This window comes from Haliotis rufescens, unplaced genomic scaffold (genome assembly GCF_023055435.1).
Source record: "Haliotis rufescens isolate VD_foot unplaced genomic scaffold, xgHalRufe1.0.p SCAF_3, whole genome shotgun sequence".
In the NCBI taxonomy this organism is placed as follows: domain Eukaryota; kingdom Metazoa; phylum Mollusca; class Gastropoda; order Lepetellida; family Haliotidae; genus Haliotis; species Haliotis rufescens.
In genome coordinates this window covers 33,869,519-33,895,560 of record NW_025964001.1, presented here as the reverse complement: position 1 = coordinate 33,895,560, position 26,042 = coordinate 33,869,519, and the positions used below count along the sequence as shown (strand labels likewise).

Sequence of the window (26,042 nt, the reverse complement as noted above, 5' to 3'; positions counted from 1 at the left end):
ACATCTACAAAAAAGCTGGATGTCTCAATAATTCATGGTTTGTAAAAACTAAACAGCAGGTATTTATGTGTTTGTTTGTTGTTTAACGCCCCACTCAGCAATATTCCAGCTGTATGACAGTGGTCTGTAAATAATTGAATCTGGACCAGACAATCCAGTGATTGATATCATGAGCATCAATCCACACAATTGGGATATGATGACATGCATCAACCAAGTCAGCGAGCCTGACCACCTGATCCTGTTAGTCACCTCTAACAAGAAGCATAATCACCTTTTACGGCAAGCATGGGTAGCTAAAGACCTATTCTAACAGCAGGTAATCATTATTTAATATATTTCTGTATTACACACTGTTTAATTAAGAGAGGACAAAACTTGCTAAAATATGTTCTAAAAAACATATTCCTTGATATCTGATCTTTAAGGCATTTAGCCTGATACTCCTACCTCTCAAAACACACCAGTCGTCGGTATGGCACATTGTGGGGCAGAGGTTTGGACACCCAGCAATTGAAATTAGCCCTGAGGTCAAGCTCCTTGTCCCTTGACAGCTCACTGACGCTGATGTTCAATCTCCGACTCAAAGCACCAATAAGAGTAAAGGATGACACCTCAGAATAGTCCCCTGCACACAAATTAAGACCAGTCATAACTATGTTAACAAAGCATTGGCTTCACTTACATAAAAAATGCTTATAGTATTTGTATTTGAGACAAATTTGAGACAAATGTATGACTACACACTTTAAACAAATGAGAATGTTGGATTGTACCTTGAAATGCTGAGACGAGGACGATGTCCACTGCCTCATCTTGTTGCAGCTGTGTGATGTCCCCTGTCAGCAGCTGTATCTCACTTGTACCCAGAGCTGTCTTCAGCTGGATGCTGTTTTCCTTCTGGAGAACCATCTTTCACTTGAACTGGTTCAAACACTGAGAGACATCTTTCACCTGCAGAGGATCAAACATCAAGTACCTGAATAGGATCAAACACTTACAGCTTCCTTCACCCGAATAGGATCAAACACCTAGGGAATCCTTCACCTGAATAGGATCAGACACCGAGAGCTTTCTTTACCTGAATAGGACCAAACACTGTGAGTGTCCTTCACCTGAATAGGATCAAACACTGAGAGTATCCTTCACCTGAATAGGATCAAACACCAAGGGAATCTTTCACCTGAATAGGATCAAACACTGAGAGCACCATTCACCTGAATAGGATCAAACACTGAGAGAATCCTTCACCTTAATAGGATCAAACACCAAGGGAATCTTTCACCTGAATAGGATCAAACACCGAGAGCATTCTTACCTGAACAGGACCAAACACTGAGAGTATCCTTTACCAGAATAGGATCAAACACCGAGAGTATCCGTCACCTGAATAGGATCAAACACCGAGAGTATCCTTCACCTGAATAGGATCAAACACTGAGAGAATCCTTCAACTTAATAGGATCAAACACCAAGAGTATCCTTCACCTGAATAGGATCAAACACAAAGTTTATCCTTCACCTGAATAGGATCAAACACAAAGTGTATCCTTCACCTCAATAGGATCAAACACAAAGTGTATCCTTCACCTGAATAGGATCAAACACAAAGAGTATCCTTCACCTGAATAGGATCAAACACTGCAGGTATCCTTCACCTGAGTAGTTTAAAATTGTGTGACATCATGCTGGATTTGTGAACTTTGGGTCAAACCTTTGATTTTTATTATTTTATTATTGCCAGCAAAGTTATGATTTTCAGTCTGAGGGGTGGGTAAATCTCTACAATAATGTGATACTTATAGATCTTGAAGCCATAGCTGCCTGGAGCAGCGATGGGGTCCGAAAACGTCGGGTAATGTCATGAGGTTATAGCTAAATCGGCACTTCAGCAAAACAGCACCGAACAAAAATGGCACCGATTTGCGAAAACGGCACCTCGCCTAAAGCGAAAACGGCTATAAATGGCACATTATTTTATTTTTTACCTTGGTACTGAAATAAATTAAATTAAACTCACATTTTCACCTGCAAACACCAATAATTGTAAAAATGTAAATAAAACAAGTTTACATTAGAAATTAGCAACCCCACTATGCTATACTTTTTCTAGTATATAGTAGAGTAACCACCTATTAGGATAAATAAACAGTGCTCTTGACCAACTTTAGACCTTAACATCCTATAAAATTCTATTCTTGATAAAGTAATCTCAATATTACTATATATTTATTAAAATATTTTAGCACTAATACTCTAGGTGTATATCTTATAGTTTAGTACTTAGTATTAGGTTTATGTCCCTACTGTTACAGTTTCTTCGGTATGGTGATTAACTTTATTGAAATATTATTCATATTTTCTTTTTCCCACCTACCCCATCCACAAAATCCATTAATATAACTGGGAAGTGGACGTTAAACCCCTAAAATCCACTCCACTGCTCTCAGATCAAAATTATAAGAAACAACAGGGTTGGTGAGCAGTCCCTGGGTATCTACAGACTGATCCCAGAGCTTTTCCAAGAGGCCAGTCTACTACCTCTACAGTCAACAATGGTCAAGGTTCATGCAGGAGGGCCGACTCAGGGCCTATGTGAGAAAGGCCTCCACATCTCGTCAGGATGAGATCTTTAACGTGTGGCGGAGATACAATGATGGAGACCTTTCCCTGTCTCAGCTGCTAACACAATGCTCTGTGGTACATGGACTAGTCTTGTAAACAAGGACGTGGTGAAGATGACAATGTGAATAACTGGAAAACAGGAAATGACAGTGTAAATAAATCATATACAATGTAGTGATTGGTGCTTCCGCACTCGTACATTGGGTTACATCGGATTGGCATAAAGTATATATACTACTACATCAAAATAGAGGTGCCGTTTTCACCCGACAAATAGTAGCCGTTTTCGACAAATGCGGTGCCGTTTTCGCCCGAGAAATCGGTGACGTTTTGCTGAATTGCCGTCGTTTTAGCCTGCATCCTATGCCTTGACTATCGGACACCGTCACGTTACAGTCCCAACAGTCTGGACATAACACAGCATGGAAATGTCTGGACATGCCTTGACTGTCGGAACCTGACCCATCGCGTCTATCGGCTATGATTCCGAAACTGTGATGACCGAACCACATCTCGATTGTCAGTTGTCAGCGGCCTGTTTACTTACGACATTCGTCGACGGTGTTGTTTTTGTTGTTAACCAAAACAGGAAGAAGCGTGACTGGGTTAATTAAATTGTGGATTGGGGAATGAAACGAAATATTGTTTCGATAAAATGTCAATCGCTCTGACGAGTCTCGTGAATATCTCTGGATTTGGTTTCAATAAAAAAGTTATCAATTATTATGCGTTAGGGGAATTCTACCGTGTATTTTTTTCTTTCCTTTATAATAAGGTGTGACTCACGTTTTGAACATATTAGATGTATAAATTTGCATGGAAAGCTTATATTTGGACCAACTTTCAAAAATAAGTAAAACATATAAGCAATATTTGACAACTACATTAAGAAAGAACAATAAAACGTTTTATCTTACATTGATCTGTATCATTCGTGGGTTCCTCTACTCTATCGAGTTGAAAGACGATTATAAGTTGCAGTTTTTGTTTATGCGAATACGTACATGCAGAAAACTAAAGGGAGTCTATGTATAAGACATACATGTAATCTCTTATATATGATATATCCCGGTAGAGACTTTGTGTAACAATATAATTGTATCCCGAATCAACACTGTATTGACATTGTTGTACAATGTAACCACAAGCAATGTGATAATGATAGACAGTGTATGGTATACAGACGTACAGTAATATGTTCGTTATTGAATAAAATAAGATACACTGGGATTATACTTCGTATACATTACTATCAATTTGTAGCTGATTTCTTAGTCTGTGAAAACTGATTAACACCGTTGATCTGCGGTTGGGATCTATTTCACAACTAGAAATAACGATAACTTTTGTCGTACTTCGCAAAGACATGCTGTTTTTAAGATATTGACTGTTCAAATTTATATCCATCTTACCCGTACATGTTATTTCTCTATAAAAGGAACAAAACAAAGCTAAGCTGCAAGTTTTGTTTCCATAATGTTTGTTTGTTGTTTAATGCCGTACTCAAGGACCTTTTTCCTTCACTTGCTGTCAGTCGATGCGTGGAGGCTGTGTTGCAGCCCATTCAGTTTGAGGTGGAGTGGCCGACCTATGCTTCCACTGCTACTGAAGATGTCACCATGGCAGAGGAGTCCAGCCAGATCGTCTAGGTAAAAAAAAAAAGTATTGAGCTTGAAAGGTAATCCAATATAGAAGTAACTCCATTGGATAATCGAGCTTAAACGCATAGCTTCATTGTTTCATATTTTACCTGCTTTGAGACATAAACTAGTTATGATTCAAGTAAATGATTCTTTATTGGCCATTAACTTGAATTTTGCATTTACATTTACAGCTATAACGGCTGGGAAGTTGTTTTATAACTGTATGATATTTTGTCCAAGGGAGTATGACGTATCATTACGAGAGATAGATAAGTTCGTTTCGTGGTTCACTATTTTACACATACCCAACGAGGTATCAAGGGACGCTATGCCAATAACTCAGGTGTGATAACTGGTGTCTCCGATTATAACAAGCGAGCAATGTCATCTCTACCCACCAAACTAAAAGACCCTCGAACATGTCGGATATTTTTCTCCTCCCCTTTTGGAGGAATGGAGGAGGAGCGCGAGGAGCTAACGCGGAAATACTTCCCCCAGATTCATCACCTGTGCAACTCGCGGGGAATTCAATTTGTGGCTGTGGACATGAGATGGGGAATCACGTCGGAGGCGGCTGAGAACGCCCAGACTGTCAGCATTTGCCTAAGAGAGCTGGACAGATCAGATATGTTCGTCGGCTTCTTTGGCCAGGTGTGTAATTAGCATTATATATGTTGAGGTCGTGTTAATTATCGTCCGGGTTTGAAGTTGAACGGTTACCGCCCTGATTCATAATTATCGTGTGACAGTTATTTTGAAATTAGTTGTGTATTTGCAATAATTATGTTATGTATCTAACGAGGGTTTTGATAGCGCAGCAGTCATTTAAAAATTATTGTATATGTCTCACAGTTCCCTTTGTAGTCTCCTCACCAAACCCCATGAAGCTTCATAAAATCTCCCTCAGTGCCTCTGTATCGTCATGTTTGAGAGGTCCGATGCTTGTCAATCTCATTAAAATCAGATATTTGTTTTCGCTACCGCTAAACAAAGATCTGAGGACATCCCATTACGGGTCACGTCAGACCGACCTTGCGCAATGGAATGACCAATCAGAAGGCAGCTTTCTCGTGCTTTACGGCACTAATTTCAAATTGGCGACTACGCTTTGAAACATGTTTTGACAAATTCTCGATTATTAATTTGAAACCTGAACAAAAAAACATTCTGGAATGTTATAGATTGTATGGATTCAGTCGTTAAACTCGTAACTATCGTTCGGAGTTAAAGTTTTCGAGGTTGCATGATTAGAAATCACATTCCGACTGTCACTTTCATAATCTGGTAAGCGATGCTCTGATTGGTCCGATGAAAGGTCGTTCTGACGTAACCCCTAATGGGATGTCCTCAGATCTTTGTTCAGCGGTAGCGAGAACTAAGGTCTGATTTTAATGAGATTGGATGCTTGTAGGGAGATTTTGTGAGTCTACCAGATTAACAGGTATACAGCAGTGTGAGGTAGTACTAGTGCATGATGTAATATGATATTCCAAACTGAAATAGACAAGGCCATGCCATATATTGCAGCTCTGTAAAAATTATATAAACTATGTGTTTTAAAACAACTAGTTTATAATTGTGATGTTTGTTTTTATTTCTCCAGCGGTATGGTTGGTTTGGCAAGAATGATGAAGCACTCCAAAAGAACATTGAGAAGGCAATCCTGCGGTACCCCTGGCTGGATGGTCACCGTGGCAAGAGTGTGACGGAGATGGAGTTCCTCCACGGACACCTCAACACACCAGGTTCCATGCCAGCCATCATCTGCTTCAGGGATAAGGTAGCAGATATATAGACCATGCTTACAAAATATTGGTTTTCTGATGAACTGAAAACTGTAGAGTGGGTTATTTATGTTGCGAGAATTATGATGACATCCAGATCCAGTTATCGCTCATAACCAATTATTGCCAACTCCCTGTTATAACACGCATGTGATCGCATCTCATTTTACTTTTGCTCGTTTTCATTAGAAGAGAAAAATATTCACCCGAAAATGATTAACAAAATAGACTCCTGTGAGGAAATATTTAAAAAATACCATATAATCACCTAGCTCCAATACAACTTTTGAAAGGTCACGAGCAGTGTCACGTGACAAATTCGTCAACACGATAATGCACATTCAGTTCTGTCATTGCTTTCTATCTGTCTGTCATTTCTTCCCCAAAGTACAATTCTAAAAACTATTTAAGCTATTTTTCCAAGTGCATAACCTGTATATTATATATCGCAAAATCCATAGAACATAGTGTTAAGGCTAAGCATGTGTAGATCAAATTTGGGGAATATTGGTTTGGTTTGGTTTGTTTGTGGATGACAATTTAATAATAGTATTTGTTATTTATTTTGGTGAATAGAAATATTAAGTGTGATACCCGAAATACTAATAAATGTAATTTGTATAACTGAAGCTGTGTACGTGATCACGTTGCACGTTCTGTTAAGACGATGCAATAACTGGTACAATTAGTCGACGGGTCAGTTCTATTTCCACTGTTTTTATTCGCTATCGTTGCGTTATGACAGAAATCTTAAAGAAAAATATTCCACGGACAGAAATAAGCAGATTTGCTCATAGTTTCACAAAAATCAAAGTTATTGGTACAGCCTACTCTGTACACGGAATATGTCAGAAATAACATGAAAAAATGGCGACTACTGGTCAATGACCAGTGGAGTGCATTTTTTGTGTTGCTAGAGTTACAATGACATCTTTTGTGGGTTCACTTATTTGTGTTGCTAGAGTTACGATGACATCCACTGGAGAGTGCATTATTTGTGTTGCTAGAGTTACAATGACACCTTCTGTGGGTTTAGTTATTTGTGTTGCTAGAGTTACGATGACATCTTCTGGAGAGTGCATTATTTGTGTTGCTAGAGTTACGATGACATCTTTTGGAGAATGCATTATTTGTGTTGCTAGAGTTACAATGTCATCTTCAGGAAAATGCATATTTGTGTTGCTAGAGTTACGATGACATCTTCGGGAGAGTGCATTATTTGTGTTGCTAGAGTTACGATGACATGAAGAGAACAGAGGGTGAGACCCTGGGGAATAAAAAACAAGTTTTCAAGTTCTCTGCTGAGAGTTCAGAATCTGTTCAACTCATGGATGATCTGAAACAAAGAGTTGAAAAAACCAGAGACAAGGTAAGTTGCCTCCAGGGTGAAGGCTATGTGCTGAGGTTCATCTGATAAGTAATCACTTAGTGCAAAGCTGTAGAAAACATTTGTAAATTAGGTAATTTTAGACTTGACGTGGTATTAGTACAAGTCCGCAGTGTTATATTTTCACCAGGTCACTCGTGAAGTTTTTATGGAGGTGATTGAGGTATCTCTGATCATTGTCTGATATTAATGAACAAAGTTGGGTGTTTTATTAGTTTAATCGATCATCACCCCTAGATTTAAACCATTATGATGATGCTATTGACGTTGCTGTTTATTCTCAGTCAGGAATTCACTGGCCATTCTGAACCCGCAGTAAAACTGAAGCAATCAGGGGCCATTACGCAAAATTATAGAGAAATAATATATCAATGATAGCATGGTATAAGTCTGAGAAATTCTGTTGATTCCGGAAGGAGAATCAAGTTCCCCTTCGATGCTCGATGACTTCGGGGTTCAACAGATTCTCATTTCTGTTCTTAAACAGATATCTCCATTTCAGAATTATCTAAGATTTTATTACCTAAAATTTATGTTTTAGTCTGTTTTCAGTCGTACAAATGGGTATCTCATACCTCTAGTCGCACGTTAAAAGGAAGCCAGAAGCTGGAATGTAAACAATAAACTTGTTTCCGTCCGGTTGCGCACGCTTCTCCCCATGACATGCCACAAATCTCTCAGCGCGCCTCTGAGCTGGTCGCTCGAGAAGGACTTTCGCGATAGACTGCTAGTTTGTATTCTACTAGTACTTACCGTGTGTCTACAGTTGTTGTTCTAATAAAGAAATGATAATATGTCTTCCCTGTAGACTCCTGGAATGTAATCCTTTGTAATCCATTGTTTGTGTTCAACACGTGTTTCACTGTTTGACTTGATTATACACGTGGCAACATGTCGGGCATTTGTGCCTCGTGTCAACGAAAACTATCTAAAGTAGATCCTCACAAGTATTGTCCTTCCTGCATAATTAAGGACGGGTTTTCAAGGTGTTCGTGGGATAAACGTTGTAAAGAATGTGAGCACTTGTCTTCTATCAACTTTCACTTGTATCTTTGTGCGTTGGCGAAGCTGGCTACTGACCAGCGCTACAAGCAGAGAAGGTCGTCGGGTGTATCCTTGGACTCTGCACCCTCTACATCTGGCCCTGGGGGTGGCGCGTCGGCCACACCCAAGAAATCAGTTGATAACGACCCACCTCAGTCAACTTATGTTTTCGACAAGACACGTGACCGTTCGCCTGCTGATGATACTACCCGCACGACTGATCTTCGTCAATCGGTTGATCAAGAGCGTCACTCAGCCACCCCCGTTACGAAGGGACCGGGTCGTGACGAGGACCACGAGGGGACTATGGTCCCCAGTCGGTCCGTCTCTCTTCCTACCAACGACGATAGGAACGTCGTGCGGGTCGACAGTGAACACAGATCCCTCTCTAGAAGTCGTTCCCGTTCACGGGACAACAGGTCGAGGGCCTCGTCGAGAGACAGTAAACGACACGAGGACGTTCGTCGCCTTCGTGGTCGTCATGAGTTCGTTTCGGACGATAACTTCGATGGGGGATCGTAGTACTTCTACAGTTAGAGATCGTAGCCCTCGCCCCCACGGGGATGTGCGACGCTCTCGAAGGGAGTTTTTGAGAGATCAGCGTCGTAGAGCTGATGACTGATCGACACCCTCGTCTCAATTTCCTATCTTCCCGACTTTGATAGCCCAGATCACGGCGGCGGTACTCGCCTCAATGGCGTCGACCAAGAAGGATTCGACTACGTCGGAGGTCCATGGACCATCGACCAGTACACCAGTTCCTTCATCTACGCCTACGCAATCGACGTCGACGATGGATTGTGAAGACAGCCCTCCTAGGCCTCCCAAAGACATTGAGTTGTTTGCTTGGCTATCTAACTTTCTGCCTGAGTTATCAAATGATGCCGACAAACCGACACGTGCTGGCTTTAAGGTCGGAGATACGCCGCAGTCTCTTCAGTTTTCTCCTCCCGATATCTTCAGAGCCATGGCTCACGATATGGACCAGAACTTTGCCTCTGCTCTGCCGGGACAGAGTTTCAGCAAGCCGCCTGGTCGAACTAGTTACCCGATCTATGGCATGCCGTTTTCGTCACCCATGAGTAGGGACTTGGATTGGGGGCTACTCTTCAAGACACCAGCGCCCTCCAAGATTCTAGTAGAAGACAGGCATTTGGAATCCATGGACACTGCTGTTCGTTACCAGCTACAACCGCTTGCTATGCTGTCGACAGCGATCGAGGCCCTCTCAGTGTACTTTGAGGAGAAAGACCCCCAGGACGAGGACGAAAGGACACTGCCATCAATCCTCACCTGTATGCAAAGGTGGATCTCGGACATCCTCGCCCAGTCCCGATATGTATCGGGCCAGATAACTACGGCATGTCGTCATGGTTACATCGACTGCACTGAACTACCTGATCGTCATGGCAGGACACTCTTACGGGCCCCGTGGTCATCGCAACAGTTGTTTGACGGTCGTACCAACGATGTTCTGGACAAGTACTCCAAGGAAGCCGAGCGTGACATCATCATTTCGGCTTCACACAACCTGTCCAGACGGCCACCGGATTCGAACGCCCCACGATGCCGTTATAGAAACGAGAATGTGCAACAGGCCTTTCGTAGGGACATGCCTCGACAGCCGTCCCGCGAGAGAGATGCAGACAGAAAAGGTCGCCAGGTCTCCTTTTCCAAGTATCCCAGGGGGGGACAGAGCCAGCGGGGGAAGAAGTGAGGACCCTTTCCCCGCCGTCAATGTCGTTGGAGTCGCCCCCGGTGACACTACCTTTAGACGAGTTACCAGTAGGGGGGAGACTTCATCACTATGCCCACAGGTGGGTTTTCCTCAAGGACCCTTAGACATGGGCGTACACGCCCGTCTCATCCCGGGGCCCAAGAATGTGATAGTCGACACCCTGTCGAGACCATCGAGGCCGTCTCCCACGAAGTGGATGATCCACCCGACAGTTTTTCATCTGCTGACAGATCGACTCTGGTTGGTGTTGGTGAATGTACGCATTCTTATGGTTTTTTGTTGCGTGCAGTACTTCGTTTTTTTTTATTATGGTTATTCAGTGTATGCATCGTCTTCCCATACTTTATAGTCCTGCTCATATTTTTTAGTTACCTTGTATACTGCGAGTTGCTCTGTAACTAAATTATGCGCCGACCACACTTCGATCGCCATTCAACTGACGTGTGCAGTTGTCCTGTCGCATCGATAATTAGTTGTGTTTTGAAGAGCATTAACCATGCTATTTTTAGTTACCTTGGGTACGACGAGTCGTTCTGTAACTACATTATAAGCCGACCACACTTCGATCGCAATTCAACTGACGTGTGCAGTTGTCCTGTCGCATCGATAATTAGTTGTGTGTCGAAGAGCATTAACCATGCTATTTTTAGTTACCTTGGATACGACGAGTCGTTCTGAAACTAAATTATATGCCGACCACACTTCGACGCAATTCAACTGTCGTGTGCAGTTGTCCTGTTGCATTGATAGTTACTTGTGGGTCGAAGAGCATTAAACATGCTGTTTTAGTTACCTTGTATACTGCGAGTTGCTCTGTAACTAAACTATACGTCGACCACACTTCGATCGCAGTTGTCCTGTCTCATAGATAATCAGTTGTGTGTCGAAGAGCATTAACCATGCTGTGCGTTCGTGATAAACAATTTGTCTCGTCCGTGCATCTGGTCGAATGTTCTGGTCGACGTGAAAGAGGTCACTTCCTGATTACTTTCCCGACCCTCCTTCCAGTGTTCCGTTGAATTCTACCCATTTGTACGACTGAAAACAGACTAAAACATGGGGTTTTCAGATTAAAAACAATGTTTTATTGGTCTGTTTTCAGTCGTACGTTCCCACCCAGCCATCCCCACACGGAATGTAATCCAGTCCAGTCCTGCTTGATGACTTATTCTTCAAGTTTTGTGACATGTCATGGGGAGGTGCGTGCGCAACCAGACGGAAACAAGTTTATTGTTTACATTCCAGCTTCTGGCTTCCTTTTAACGTGCGACTAGAGGTATGAGATACCCATTTGTACGACTGAAAACAGACCAATAAAACATCGTTTTTAATCTGAAAAACCCATTTATGTAAGTTTATTAAGACTTCATGTTTTATTGAGATCTCTTGTTTTATTGAGATCTCATGTTATGCTGGTTTTACATGGTCAGCCTGTGTTTACAAGTCTTTTATTTTGGTATAATATATTCCTGAAAGTGTTCATGTTTCAGACTCTTGGAGTTCAGATGAGTTACAGTAACCCTGCACAGGTGAGTACAGGACTGTATTACCCATTGGGGCATCACTATTGGGGAATGTCTCCAGCAGTTGTTATAGAGTATTGTAATTTTAGCTTTCTGTTGATAAGCTATTAGGCACAAATGTTCTCATTGTTTGTGAAGAGCAACTAGAAAATATATGAATGCATTCTTGCAAATACTTGTAGATGATGTCATCTACTGTTCATGACATCACAAATGGAGATGTTCAAACAGTAGACTGACTGAACTAATGTATCTGCTTGTGATAAGAAAACCATATTGTCCTATATATTTTATGAAAAGAAATATGGGTAATAACCTGCTCACAGCTGAGATGTACGGATAATCTGTCCCCATGAATTAATGTTGAAAGTTTCTTGGCTAAGTTTGGAGCTTCCAATAATTTTTCACTGGGAGCAGAAAATACACAATTTCACAAAGGTCATTCTCTAAATACATGAAACATCTGCTACCTGAGATTGAGGATGTATAGATGGTAATCCCCACTTACTCTCTCACTGTCCCCTCCGTCCTGCTATTACAGGCTGCAGAGTTCATGTTTACTGGTGTGTGGGAACACCGCGATAGTTCACTCACCCACCCACCCACTCACTGTCCCTCCGTCCTGCTATTACAGGCTGCAGAGTTCATGTTTACTGGTGCGTGGGAACACCGTGATAGTTTACTCACCCACCCTACCACTCACTTTCCCCTCCGTCCTGCTATTACAGGCTGCAGAGTTCATGTTTACTGGTGCGTGGGAACACCGCGATAGTTCACTCACCCACCCTACCACTCACTGTCCCCTCCGTCCTGCTATTACAGGCTGCAGAGTTCATGTTTACTGGTGCGTGGGAACACCGCAATAGTTCACTCACCCACCAACCCACTCACTGTCCCCTCCGTCCTGCTATTACAGGCTGCAGAGTTCATGTTTACTGGTGCGTGGGAACACCGCGATAGTTCATTCACCCACCCACTGTCCCCTCTGTCCTGCTATTACAGGCTGCAGAGTTCATGTTTACTGGTGAGTGGGAACACCGCAATAGTTCACTCACCCACCAACCCACTCACTGTCCCCTCCGTCCTGCTATTACAGGCTGCAGAGTTCATGTTTACTTGTGTGTGGGAACACCTCAACAAAGTGCTGCTGGCGGACTTGTCCAGCTCTCAGTCCCCCCGAGAGAAGTCCAAGGCACATCATGATGCCTTCGCTGCCAGTCGGTCGAATCTGTATGTGGGTGGTGAGAAGTACTTCCAGTATCTGAAGGAGAATGTGATAGATGCAGGTGAGACTCAGTGGAACGTCTGTAGCAATGAACAAAGAGACTGATCCTTCTGGTCAGGTAGAAATTGTAGTGGGGCAAGTTTCAAAACACTGAAAGCTTATTTTTCTCATGAAATGGATGATAAATAAATGTCTATGCTTTGTTCCCATTGGTTTAGATCCAGGTGGATAACACAAGTTTAAATCTTTTCCAAATCTATTAGTTCAGTTGTGGTCTTGATGTGTGTGTAGAGGATGGCCCCCGGGAGCGCCTCTATGAATGATGCATGTGTTTATTGTGTGTGTAGAGGACGATCTATGGGAGTGCCACTGTGAATGATGAATGTGTTTATTGTGTGTGTTGAGAACTATCTCTGGGAGTGCCACTATGAATGATGCATGTGTTTATTGTGTGTGTAGAGGATGATCTCTGGGAGTGCCACTATGAATCATGCATGTGCTTCTGTGTATTGGGGACGGCCCCCGGGAGTGCCACTGTGAATGATGCATGTGTTTATTGTGTGTGTAGAGGACGATCTATGGGAGTGCCACTATGAATGATGCATGTGTTTATTGTTTGTGTAGAGCATGATCTCTGGGAGTGCCACTATGAATGATGCATGTGCTTCTGTGTATTGGGGACGGCCCCCGGGAGTGCCACTATGAATGATGCATGTGTTTATTGTTTGTGTAGAGGATCTTCTCTGGAAGCGCCACTTATGAATGATGTATGTGTTTGTTGTGTGTGTAGGAGCACTGATTCACAGCATGTGTGTCCTTGCTGTGATCATCACCATGTTTGATTCATCTGCTTGTTGTGTATAGAGGACAGTCCAAGGATCATGGTGTGCGGCCCAGCAGGGAGCGGCAAGTCAGCCCTACTGAGCAGCTGGATACCCAAGCTGCGACAGGAAGAGAGAGGATTGATTGTTGCCTATCACTTCATTGGGTGTGCACCTGGCAGTGATTGTGAGTCCAAGTTAGAATATGTCCGCAGGAACCTAAGTTTGTCTCACCACAGGAATTCCAGGTTAGAATAGGTCCCCAGAAACCTAAGTTTGTCTCACTACAGCAATTCCAGGTTAGAATAGGTCCACAGGAACCTAAGTTTGTCTTACCACAGGGATTTCCAGGTTAGAATAGGCTTAAATTTATGTAATTCCTGCGAAAATCATACGTCTATTACATCATTGCCATATTCCTGTATTTTGGCTGTCATCACACTATAAGAAGTCCTCTTCGCTGTCATCTGACTTTAATTAGTTGGGTGGATAATCATTTTGCCTCACCATTTAAACACCACTGCTAGTTTGGATTTATGTTTCTCAATGCACCTCATTAACATAGTGAACCATTTCATAGTTTCCCTTTCAAAGGTGCATTAAACCACAACTCACCTGATATAAATGGCCTATTGCAGCACCCTTGGAGATCTTGAAGCACCTGAAGGATGAAGTGGCGTTTGGTCTGTCTGGAGAAGAGAACAGCTCCACAACAGAGAAGTCTGGAGGGAAGACTGTGCAGGAGATGATGCAGCTCTTGCAGCAGACGCTGGAGCAGGCGTCATCACAGACGCGGAATGTTCTCATCATCATTGATGGATTGGGCAAGGTCAAGCTGTCAGCCAGGGCCCAGAAGGTAGACCTTAAGATGTGCTTCTTTTTCTTTATGATAGTTATGTATTAGGTAGGCGGTTATGGAAAAGCGTGTACCAAGGATTTTGAAAAAGTTGAAGTGCACATAATATCCAAGTATCCAAGCCACAAAGTGACTTGGTCGAAGGCACATTTAACATCTAGGGTGTCTACAAAATAGTGGGGGTGCACACCCCTTGCACCCCCTTCTCTGGATCTGCCAGTGAAGACCAAGTCAGTACATGAGAAGTTCCATATACCTGTGTGACATACTGATTTTACGAAATGAGTGTCAGAATTCTTGTATTTTGTGAGAGAGGGAGAGAGAGGGAGGGAGAGAGAGAGCTAGCTAGCTAGGAGGGAACATGTCTACACAAAGGGGATCACCACCAGAAAGCCAGTTGCTGCAGCATCTGTGAAGGGGTTCACGAAGGGGTCCATGAAGTCTACTTTGAAGACTCAGAAGAAAGATCAGAATGTGTAGCTTGGACCTCATCCCCAGGAAGAATGCAGTATTCCAGTTTCCTGGAGGATGATTTACATGTCACATGTCAAGATTTCACTGACTGTAAACAACTCGACAATGCTGGAATTAGGTCAGATTGACTTAATGCGAACCGTGACAGTGAATTTATACAGACTGGTTTGCATGAGTACTTGTATGTAATACTGCAACTGCATGATCAGATGCCTGATGCTATACAAAAATGTGATGCTATACTCCAGCAGACCTCAGATGACGACACTCAGAGTAATTTACACTGAGGCACCCCCCTTCATCATCACCTTGTTTTGAGAACAGAGCGCTTATACGACACCCAGGGGTTGGAATCCATCGTCTCTTCACCAGAACTACAGGTCGGCATAGTAAGGATCACCCGGAAGGACACGTCATTTCTCACTTTTGAGGATTGAGAACTGGTGAAAATAGACACATCGATTCAGCATATGCTCCCAGTGATCTCAACGTCCCTTCAAGACTGCCATCTTCCGCAAGATTTTGATCATCATACTTCGTACAATCATTCAGACTGAGGAATTATATATTCAGACTTGATCTCCCAGATGCAGCTTCGGCTTTATAATACTTTCAACATCCGTTACGTCTATGTCTCAACAATCGGCTGGGGAGCACACTCAGGGGATCTACATTGGACTGGATTTTCCCACAGGCTTATTTCCCATCTCACTGGGGCTCCTTTTCACTTAAAATGTAGTATGTTGCTTATTTCCAGAAAGTTTATATATTTTCAGAGACTAGGCTTTAGTCTTAGTACAATATGGCAGTTTAAGGATTGAAGTTGTATTGGTTGACGTTCATCAGCTGATGAAGACAGTGCCTCACATGAGCAAATTCCACGATGCTCGTAAGTGCTTTATGGTATATTTGCTCACGTGAGGCACTGTCTTCATCAGCTGATGAACATCAACAAATACAACTTCAATCCTTATATTGACAGATACATAAATCATAACAAAACAATCCATTAAACATCACACTTTAATTATTTAAAGCGAACTATATGAACGTGGAGAGTCGTGACGGCGTGATGTCATCCACATTCCATTTGGAGTGACGACCCTTGGTTTTACAAACAGCAGAAAATGGCTGCTATGGCAATGTCATTCACTTGAAATAAAAGTTGCACCCAGTAAAGTTAGCGTTTGAAAGAAATCCAGACCCGGCTGATGCTGAAAATGGATTGATATAAACGTTCTGTGAACTTCTGGTGTGTGTTTGAGTCACTCTACGGCTGCTGATGACAGGGATTACCGCTTGAGGCGGCGCGGTTGGATTTCTCGAAGCAATACACGACAGTGTGGAGCTCAGTGATTTCGTTTGGTAACACGAGCATTTTCTGTTATAGCTTCGAATGGACGCTTCATTTCGGTGACCCGACATATACATGATCTGTCTGGCTTCAAAGCCTGCATCATTCAACGCCTGAATCGATGTCCCTCTCAGTTTTCCCATATGAATTTAATGTTATTTTTAGACATTGAGAAATCCCCCTAAAGTAGTTCTGTGTGTCTCCGCTCGACTGACAACGTAATCATGTGACATACTGACGTTCATCAGGAAATGAACGACAGTCAGTCAGCTTGGTAGTGTTCACTTAGGCGAGGTCACCCACTACTGTCAATATAGAGTATTGAAGCCCATGTGTATGCCGTAACAGCATCTCATGTCTGTGTTTGCAGCCTTTGTACTGGCTCCCTCTGATTTCTTCTAAAAGAGTGAAAGTGGTTGTATCCATCAAAGACACTGACACCAAATCACTGGAGGTGTTGAAGGAATCAGGGTACAAGAAGATGCAGATAGAACCTCTGAGTGAACCCCACAGGAGAGAGATCTGTAAGGTCAGTCTGATTGAATTTGATCTTGTATTACCATTGGAATTGTATTAACTTTGGAAGATACTTAAATCTGATTGGTCAATCAGAGGTTTCAAATAACAGAAACATTCCTGCAGGTTTGGTATCAAATTCATTTTAGCACTGTCAAATCTACAAGTAACGGGTAACTAAATATATTTTTCTCCTTCCTATTTTCAAATGCATGAAATAATATTTTAAGGATGAATCCCAGTTAGATTTATAATGAGAGAAGATTTAGCTTCAAAAACAGTTTTCTATCGAGGTAGGTTGGATTTCTTCAGGTGTTTCTGTAGTTTGCCGTTCATCAGAGGAGGTAATGGTGTCCCAGTAGTCAAAAGTGCTACAATTCACTGTGTTGAGTTGCATCTGTAAAGCGTGCCAGAAACCAATAATTGTGGGTGTGAATGTCTAATTTTCCTTGATATTCAGTAATATCATGATGTGTCAGATTCATGTTCTACCTTAGCTGACACTACCCAGTGCTTTAGCTTCCCATACAAACAGACAGTACTAGAACCAAGAGACAGACTACAGCCCATGCCTCAGTATCCAGAAGTTATCCCCTTTGGCCCCTACTCCTCATATTCCTCTCTGTCTGCCCTATGGACAGATGTGTACGGAACAGAGTTACGATTTACCTTGTTGTTTATCTTCAATTTTTTTCTTCGGGTGGTGTTACCTCCATATATCCTTTTCATGCTTGATATATCCACTTGTTTGTGGTTTATAGCTTGTAAATTCGATATTTATTTGTGGCTGCGTAACTTCACACGTTTAACCCCTTGGTTGCCATTTTAACTTTAGTGGGTCTCGTGTTTACAAGGTTGCGTGTTAATGTACTTTTTGCTATAGTTTTCTCAAACTATTGGTGAATCTCTCATTTATTTGGTTGATTATGGCTTTCTATTAACATAATTCCTATTAATTAGGCGTATTATGTTTTTGAATTGCTTACACTGTGTTGTAAAGCTTGTGTGTTTGGTCACTTGGTTCACATATCATCCAGTGACACTTTTTGCTTCATATGTGATTCTGCTCGTTACACTTATCTGCTGTTTACATTTTTTTGCAGAATGTTTTTTGTGCGTTGTGCTTTATGTAAAAGGCCCAAGTTGGGGAAAAGATCCACATCCACTTTGCCCCTACTGCAAGCCTGCGTGCTCGTTTGATCAGCGCTGCTCTTTTTGTGCTCCCTTGTCAATTACTGACTTTAATTATTACAGAAAGGCTCTTCTTCATTGCCAGAAACAACTTGCTTATAGGAGGAAGATTTCTGATACTTCACCACCCTCTCCGTCGAATCCGGCCCCTCCACCTTCGGATCCGACTACGCCAACGACAGTTCCTTTGAGCGCTCCTCCCCAATCTACGTCATCTGAACCCCATGATTTTATGAATCCTACAGCCATTCATGCCATTTGGGAGCAACTACTTCAGGATCATCCAGACGACCTGCTTTTGCCTCCCGTCAGCCCGGATCTTGCCAACTCCCGCCAGTCGCCGGTTTGGCATTCCCGCGTATTGTCAGATACTTCGTCCCACCGTTTTTCCGATCCACATTGCCGCTCTCATACACCTGACGACACTACTACTGCCTTTGTCAAGCGCCGCCGTCAGCTTTTGCCGGGCCAGAGTTGCCAGTTGTCACCGGATCATCGCCAAGCGTCACCAGATCGTCGCCAGACCGTTGCCTCGTTTCATCGAACCATCGTCAGCGCTCACCGGATCGCCAGCTATCGTCAGTCCGTTGCCAGCGTTCGCCAGATCTTCACCAGCTTTCGCCACACCATCGCCAGCTCCATAGGCCACCGTACAGTTGCCAGGATGCTTTCGTCTCACCGACCATCGCCTGCTCAGCCTGCTTTGTCATCTGGTGTCCCGACACAGGACACCAGACGCCTGGACTCCTCCCTTATGTCACCTTGCCACCCTTCGGATGATGAGCAACATTTTGTACCGGACTATAATGAAGTGTCTCCGACCAAGTCTCTCACTCATCGATATGCCGGCTTGGCTTGTGGATCATCTTCCTTGTGCTTCGCCAGCTATCGTCAGTCCGTTGCCAGCGTTCGCCAGATCTTCACCAGCTTTCGCCACACCATCGCCAGCTCCATAGGCCACCGTACAGTTGCCAGGATGCTTTCGTCTCACCGACCATCGCCTGCTCAGCCTGCTTTGTCATCTGGTGTCCCGACACAGGACACCAGACGCCTGGACTCCTCCCTTATGTCACCTTGTCACCCTTCGGATGATGAGCAACATTTTGTACCGGACTATAATGAAGTGTCTCCGACCAAGTCTCTCACTCATCGATATGCCGGCTTGGCTTGTGGATCATCTTCCTTGTGCTTCGCCTGGACAAGGCGCTTCCCCCAGGTGGGGCACAGAGTTTCGGTGTCTTGCGAAGTTCTCCTCCTGCGTGACCAGTTGGTAGCTGATGTGGCCAGCTCATTGGACACTTTGTGACACTGCCTGTCCAGCCATCAATTCAAGTTCTGAGGTTTCGGAGGGAACACTATCCTTTCCATTCTATGGAATTTGAATTTGCCCTCCCGTTGATGAAGATGTTCGGATGCTCGTCGGTTCTTCTTGACCAAGTACCTCGATCACGATAACAGATTTGCAACTTGGCAGAATGGACGCCGCTCTCTGTCAATCCCTTTATCCACTGTCGGCGGTGGCTTCTGCCAACTCGGCCATACAGGTCTGCTTAGACAAAAATCCACCTGAGGCTAATGACCAGTTCTTTTCAGTCTTGTATTGGCAACAGCGTCAACTTGTACACATGTCCACCTACAATACTGCCTTGGATCCATCACCATCACTAGATGCCCTGCCTTGCTCAAACAGTCCTCCTGGGATCCATCTTCAAGACTCATTTGATGCGCCAACCTTGATCTGGGTCAGCTCTCTTCAACAGCCAGATCCCTACTGTTACCAAGGAGGCCCAGAGTTGGGACACTAATCAACAACAGATTTGCTCCTTAGTAACATGGAACGTCTCCTTTCTTCTCAGCTCTCTCAGCAGCGAAAGTCATATGTTGGGAAGAGAACTAGTTTGAGGCAGAAGTTCTCTTCTTTTCGACCCAAACGACAGTCCCCCAAGATCAGACCTTCAAAGCCCCCCACCTAAGACGCTTTTCCAGTGGGGACCGGCGACGGAAGTGACTCTCTTTGGACGTCTGACAACTCGCAACTCCCTCCGCCAGTTGTCCCTGTTCAACCGTCTCCAGTAGGAGGGAGACTTCAGACCAACTGGAAGAATTGGCAGCTGCTCCAGGATCCGTTCGTTATTCGAATCCTCCGCCATGGTGACCCCCTGCAGTTCCGTGGCATTCTTCCTCTAACTACCACTCCCTTGGAACCTCAATATCAGCCTCGCGATGTGCCAGATCTTCAGGCCAATATCTATCTACAGATTGCCAAGAATGCAGTGGATCTCCTGGACGCTGACTCCATCTCTCCAGGGTTTTATTCTCCAGTCTTCATGGTGCCCAAGAATGGTTCGTCCAAACTACGAATGATCCACAATCTGGTGCAGTTCAATCTCTATCATCTTGCGCCTCCGCTCATTTCCAGATGATCTCAATTTCGGTCTCTGTGCCACCTCTGGCAACTGATGGACTACCTCATCAGTCTGATCTCGGGGATGCCTACCTGCATGTTCCAATTCATGCAGCACATCGTCATTTCCTCTGCTTCATCTTCTGGGGCCAGCACTTTCATTGGAAAGTGCTACCATTTAGCATTTCCATGGCTCAGTGGTGATTCACACGTATAACCCATCCCATCATTGCGTTCCTTCAACGCAGAGGGATTCAGTTCGCATTTCCCCCTTCGCCTTCTCTTGGAGAAATCTGATCTTTCTTGCCATCTCACTTTCATAGGTGGTCTCTCTCTTACAGACCTCTCCTTGTTACAGGTTCCTCCGGATCTGTTCGCGGCTATCCAATCCAGGTTCAGGAGAGCCCTATCTCAACCACTTGATCTCCGCCAGTGGCAGAGCCTTTTCTGGGTGTTGACCTCAGCTCAGGATCTGACGTCCAGGGGTCGCCTTCAACTGCATCCCCTTCAGTGGTTTCTCCTGCCATTTGTGTGCTCAGACCTATCGGATCCCCTTCTTCCTCTGCCACAGGAATTACATCCAATCCTGGAGTGGTGGCTAGTCCCATCGAACGTCTTGAGTTAGTCCACTTTGACAAGCTTCGAGGCTACTCACCATCTCTTCATGGATGCATCTCTACAAGGATGGGGTGCCTACCTGCTCCAGGAAACCGCTTCCGGTCTTTGGACTCCTCCAGGACGCGCGTGGCACATCAACAATCTGGAGTTGGAGGCAGTCATTCGTGCAATTCGTCATTGGCGTCAGATCCTCCGCAACAGCTGTCTCATGGTCGCATCGGCCTCCATGGTGGTATATTACTTCAACAGGCAAGGGTCGACTCGGTCTGCTTCTCTCCTGGAGCAGACCTTTTGCCTGTTTCATGTGACCGACGGTCTCCCTTTTCTGATCCGAGCCCATCACAATCCAGGTTGTCGCAACGTCTTAGCCGACTCCCTGTCAAGACCCGATCATCTGCCCCAACAGAGTGGATGCTCCACCTGGAAGCCTTCCTGTTCTTGTGTGATCGCCTAGGGAATCCCAACGTAGATCTCTTCGCAACGGTTCAAGCAATGTTCTCTCTATCTTCAGACCACAATTCTGTTCCGAGAGGGCTTGACCTGCATCTTATCCCCTTGCCGTTCTGGGAGCCGCTACTTTGCTGTCGCCTGCTGGGTTTCCTGCCGGACGGTTTAGTTGTTTTTCTTCAGTGTGCCTGACACTTCACACGGTAAGTCTGCCTTCCATTAGTCGAATAAAGCACTGTGTAGCGTCAGGTAAGGTAAAACATGAATGTAAATGTTTTAATACTTACCTGACGCTACACCTATAGCCACTTCCGGACTCTGTCCTCCTCCTCCACCTTACCGTTGGCGCCACTGTGTCCTCTACATCTAATGTCACCCAGTGAAGAATATGAGGAGTAGGTGCCAAGGAGGATAACTCGTGGATGACGAGCCATGGGACGTTTTCTGTTTAGACTGTCTCTTTGTTCCAGTACTGTCTGTTTGTATAAGGTAGGGAAGCTAAAGCACTGTGTAGCGTCAGGTGAGTATAAAAACATTAAAGCTGCCTTATACCCAATTCACTTACTCACTTTCAGAGAACCTTGGAAGTAAGCGGCAAGGAGTTGTCTCAGTCACAAATGGACCGAGTTGTATCAGCAGAACATAGCCAGAATGCCTTGTTCCTCAAGATCGCCATTTCTGTAAGTGCCAACGTTCAAGAAGCCAGGACATTTCGCATCATGCTTTCAATCTATAACATGACTTTCATAAAGGAAATCAAGATTTGGATGTCAAAATATTTGTACAGTAAATTTGTAATTGATGTACGTGTTCATGTCATAAATGTCCAGTTCAGGATCTGTCATATGTTTCATGCCATAAATGTCCTGTGTCCTGTTCCAGGAAGTGTCTGCTTGGCATGTGTCTTTCATACCATGAATGTCCTGTTTTTAGGAGCTGTCTGTGTTTGGCTACTTCCGTCAGCTGGACGAGAAGATAGACTCCCTCATCAAATGTGATGGGTCAGTTAAAGCAACATTTATGATTGGCAACTAAAATATTTTCACATATTGAAAGAAACTGAAGTGCAACATCACTTGTCTATATCGACATCATGACTTTCCTGCTTATGGTGTAGTGAAAGTCCTTGCAGTGATACTGAAGCCTATCTTGCTTCTGATAATTCTTACAAATATCCTACCTCTATTACATCATAGCCATAAATTCCCATTTTGGCAATAATCACACTATAAATTTTTAAGATTTTTCAACAGAATTCCTCTACGCTCCTAATTATCCCAATCCTTTGTCACTTCTTACCTGTATGTTTTGGATCAACAAGCACAAGTTTTTGGTGATCAATCCAAACACTTATCGGATAATAAATCACAGCTAGTCAAGATCTAAAAGATTACAGCAGACAACCTACGATCATCACAAGATTACAGCAGACAACCTACGATCATCACAAGATTACAGCAGACAACCTACGATCATCACAAGATTACAGCAGACAACCTACGCTGTCAACCTTGCAGCAGACAACCTACCACCGTCAAGCTTGCTGAGGACGGTGGTATAGAAGAAAGATCGTTGATGTAAGTAGGTAGACTTAGTTTACGTATTGTGGAGTATGGATGCCTCCCCACTACCGTCATCGGGAATCTGCTCTGGGTGTGGAATTGATCAAGCGATCGGAGATCCTCACCCTAGATGTAGTACATGTAGAAAGAGCCTGTGTACTCCAAGATCAAGATGCACATATTGCTAGGACTTATCAAAAGAAAAAATTGACAAGCTCTAGAAAGCCCTAAATTGTCTGAAAGTCTAAATCCAAGAGGAAGACAGATCATCGGACAAAAATAATTCTACATCATTTTCTCCCAAAACCAAAACTACCGTATTTTCTTGAGTATAGTGCGCACCCATGTATAATGCACACACCCCTCTAGCGGGTTCAATATTTTGGAAAAAGAGAAATTTGAATATTATGCGCTGAAAAAAAATGACACCATTCCCCTTCAGCGAAGTCCTGCAAACGAACGGGTGATGAGAAACTTTGTCAGGACAAATTCGAAATTTGAGATAAAAAATCACCAGACATGTTGATTTACCGTTTAAATTGTATTTTTTGTTCAGCTAGGCATTGTTTTATATCCAGGGATTAAGATTACCTTGTGTATTTTCTCGTAAACTAAGCCGGACACAGCAATCAGCTGTACACACGTTTTCTTGGAATCTACCGGTGATTCGGTCAAGACACACCCAATGATATAACTTTACAGTATTTTAATGCAAGGATCGGCAAAAGTTGTATCTGAAACTATTTTTTTTATCAGGAATAATATATTCCAATATCTTGTTAATTTAGATGCAGCTTTTACTAAACATATTTAAAATAATAATAACCCTAAGCGAAGCAGCTGATCGCTTTTGCCGGGTATTATTTTTTACATGGAACCAGTCTGACCAGTCACCGTCAAGGCTCCCGTGCACGTGATCGCGTGTTCGCGAGAATTACGTGTTGACATAGAATCGTCCAACAAAAACAAATATGACTTTTAACGAATCAAAGTATGGCATTTATGATATATGTATCCATTCTCTGTCAACTAAAGTTCGTTTCAAGGCTTCAATAGCGGTAATCTGACCATGGTTGCTGTTAATAACGGTGAGTTGTGCGATCTTCCGATCGCTTCACACACGATTTCGCCGAAATTAATTAAAACAATAGTAAAAGGAATTTTGAATAAAATTAATGAAATAAGTTACAAACATAAGTCCAGATATACAAAGAACATTTTTTATAGCCAGACAGTGTAATTACATGAATTAATTTGCGAATTTCAGTATGGATTTGTTGACATGGTATTTCACGGTAATGTCTTTCCATGTGGGGAAAAAACATCAAAACTCATTAATTTGTGTATAATGCGCACCCTCTTCCACACACCTGTGTTTTTTGGAAAAAAAAGGTGCGCACTATACTCAAGAAAATACGGTAAATCTAAATAAAAAAAGTGTTAACTCTCAGGTAAACTGACTTCCTCAGAGAAACACACGGGCACCAAAGGGGTGATGTATAAAGAGACCCAGTTTTTCCCGACGAAAAATCACGTTACTCAACCCACCCGCCTAAAACTAAGGAGCAGGCATCCAGCTCTGGTCTTGTGAATGCAGCCTTATGCCCGGGTGCTTGGTAGTTTGGTTACTCATGGTTTTAAAAAACCCATCTGAGCCCAAACCTAATCCGTTCTCCCCCTTAGGTATGAGTGAATGGTCTCAATCATTGACCACAACCATGTCCGAAATGTTTCACAAACGTTTCCAAGCTATATCACAGGATATAAATAAGCTAATACAACATGCAAATCTGAAGGATACAACCAGATCTGGATCACATGATTGAAATAGTAAACATTAGTCCCATATACATACATGTCACAGTTCAGAAAGTTCACAGGACAAAAGAAGCGTTGTATCAGGGAGAGTAGTCACTATATAGCCCTACTTCACCCCGTGCATTTCGGGAAAAGAAACATGCATCACGGGAGTCTCACAAAAATAAACACCATTCTTCCAGCCGGGCATATCAACCTTACATGCCCAAGATTGAGGTAAATCATGCTGAAGGTTAGTCACAGTCACATGTGAGAACCGTGTCTATAGCTCGGACAGTTATGGATCACCTAGCTATTGCAGATATACAGCACAATCCTTGTGCAGCTCAAGCCAGGGGTCACAGCAGAGAAAGAGGCATACACCATATGATACCGGCTCTATACAGATGCATCAGGCAAAGATTGGCCTGATTGGGGCGTGCATATGGATGACGTTACACTCCAAGAAATGTGGTCAAATCATGACAAAAAGTTACACATAAACTGTCTGGAAATGAGAGCCATTATCCAAGCAATCAAGGCATGGTCTCATCTACTACACGACTCGGTACTACTACTCGGTACTACAGACAACACCATGGTGGTAGTGTACATACAACATCAAGGGGGCATGAGATCAGCACTTTTGTTGAGAGAGGTTACGCTTTTATTTGCCTTGGCAGACTCAGTGAGTTGCAGGATAGAAGCAATTCACACACCGGGGAAAGTGAACATACTTGCAGACTGCAACTCGGAAACACAAGATTGTACCCACGGGATGGACTCACCAACCCGAGGTATTCAAGTGGATAACCTCGACGTGGGATACCCCTCATCTGGATCTGTTTGCCACCATCGACTTCACGTTTATGCAGCCCAGTCCCAGATCCATTAGTTCTCCAGGTTGACGCCCTATCCATTAGTTGGCAGGGGATATGTTCGCCTATGCCTTCCCTCCTTGGTCTCTCCTGGACAGAGTAATAAGGAAGATCGAGGACACAGAATCGTCATAATCGTCATAGCCCCAGCATAG

The 26,042-nt window shown here is 43.4% G+C and overlaps 2 protein-coding genes across 4 annotated transcripts in view; one reads left to right on the top strand and one right to left on the bottom strand.

The window, feature by feature from the left end:
* LOC124119725 overlaps positions 1-3,222 on the bottom strand; it is a 75,902-nt gene extending 72,680 nt beyond the window's left edge. The window contains exons 1-3 of one of the 3 annotated variants that reach the window (XM_046482347.2): positions 3,173-3,222; positions 777-954; positions 451-628 (exon numbers count right to left, since the gene is read on the bottom strand). In XM_046482347.2, coding sequence (XP_046338303.2) covers positions 451-628; positions 777-912 — 314 coding nt within the window. In that variant the 5' untranslated portion in view covers positions 913-954; positions 3,173-3,222. The other 2 variants (XM_046482338.2, XM_048402880.1) reach the window with 2 other exon arrangements.
* A 1,362-nt stretch (positions 3,223-4,584) lies between these two features.
* The window catches only part of LOC124119763 (TPR repeat-containing protein DDB_G0287407-like), a 59,520-nt gene continuing 38,062 nt past the window's right edge, over positions 4,585-26,042 (top strand). The window contains exons 1-10 of the mRNA XM_046482400.2: positions 4,585-4,919; positions 5,872-6,048; positions 7,284-7,421; positions 11,712-11,750; positions 12,841-13,030; positions 13,834-13,977; positions 14,429-14,646; positions 16,845-17,003; positions 22,226-22,330; positions 22,584-22,651. Coding sequence (XP_046338356.2) covers positions 4,650-4,919; positions 5,872-6,048; positions 7,284-7,421; positions 11,712-11,750; positions 12,841-13,030; positions 13,834-13,977; positions 14,429-14,646; positions 16,845-17,003; positions 22,226-22,330; positions 22,584-22,651 — 1,508 coding nt within the window. The 5' untranslated portion in view covers positions 4,585-4,649. The remainder of the gene's footprint in view (positions 4,920-5,871; positions 6,049-7,283; positions 7,422-11,711; positions 11,751-12,840; positions 13,031-13,833; positions 13,978-14,428; positions 14,647-16,844; positions 17,004-22,225; positions 22,331-22,583; positions 22,652-26,042) is intronic.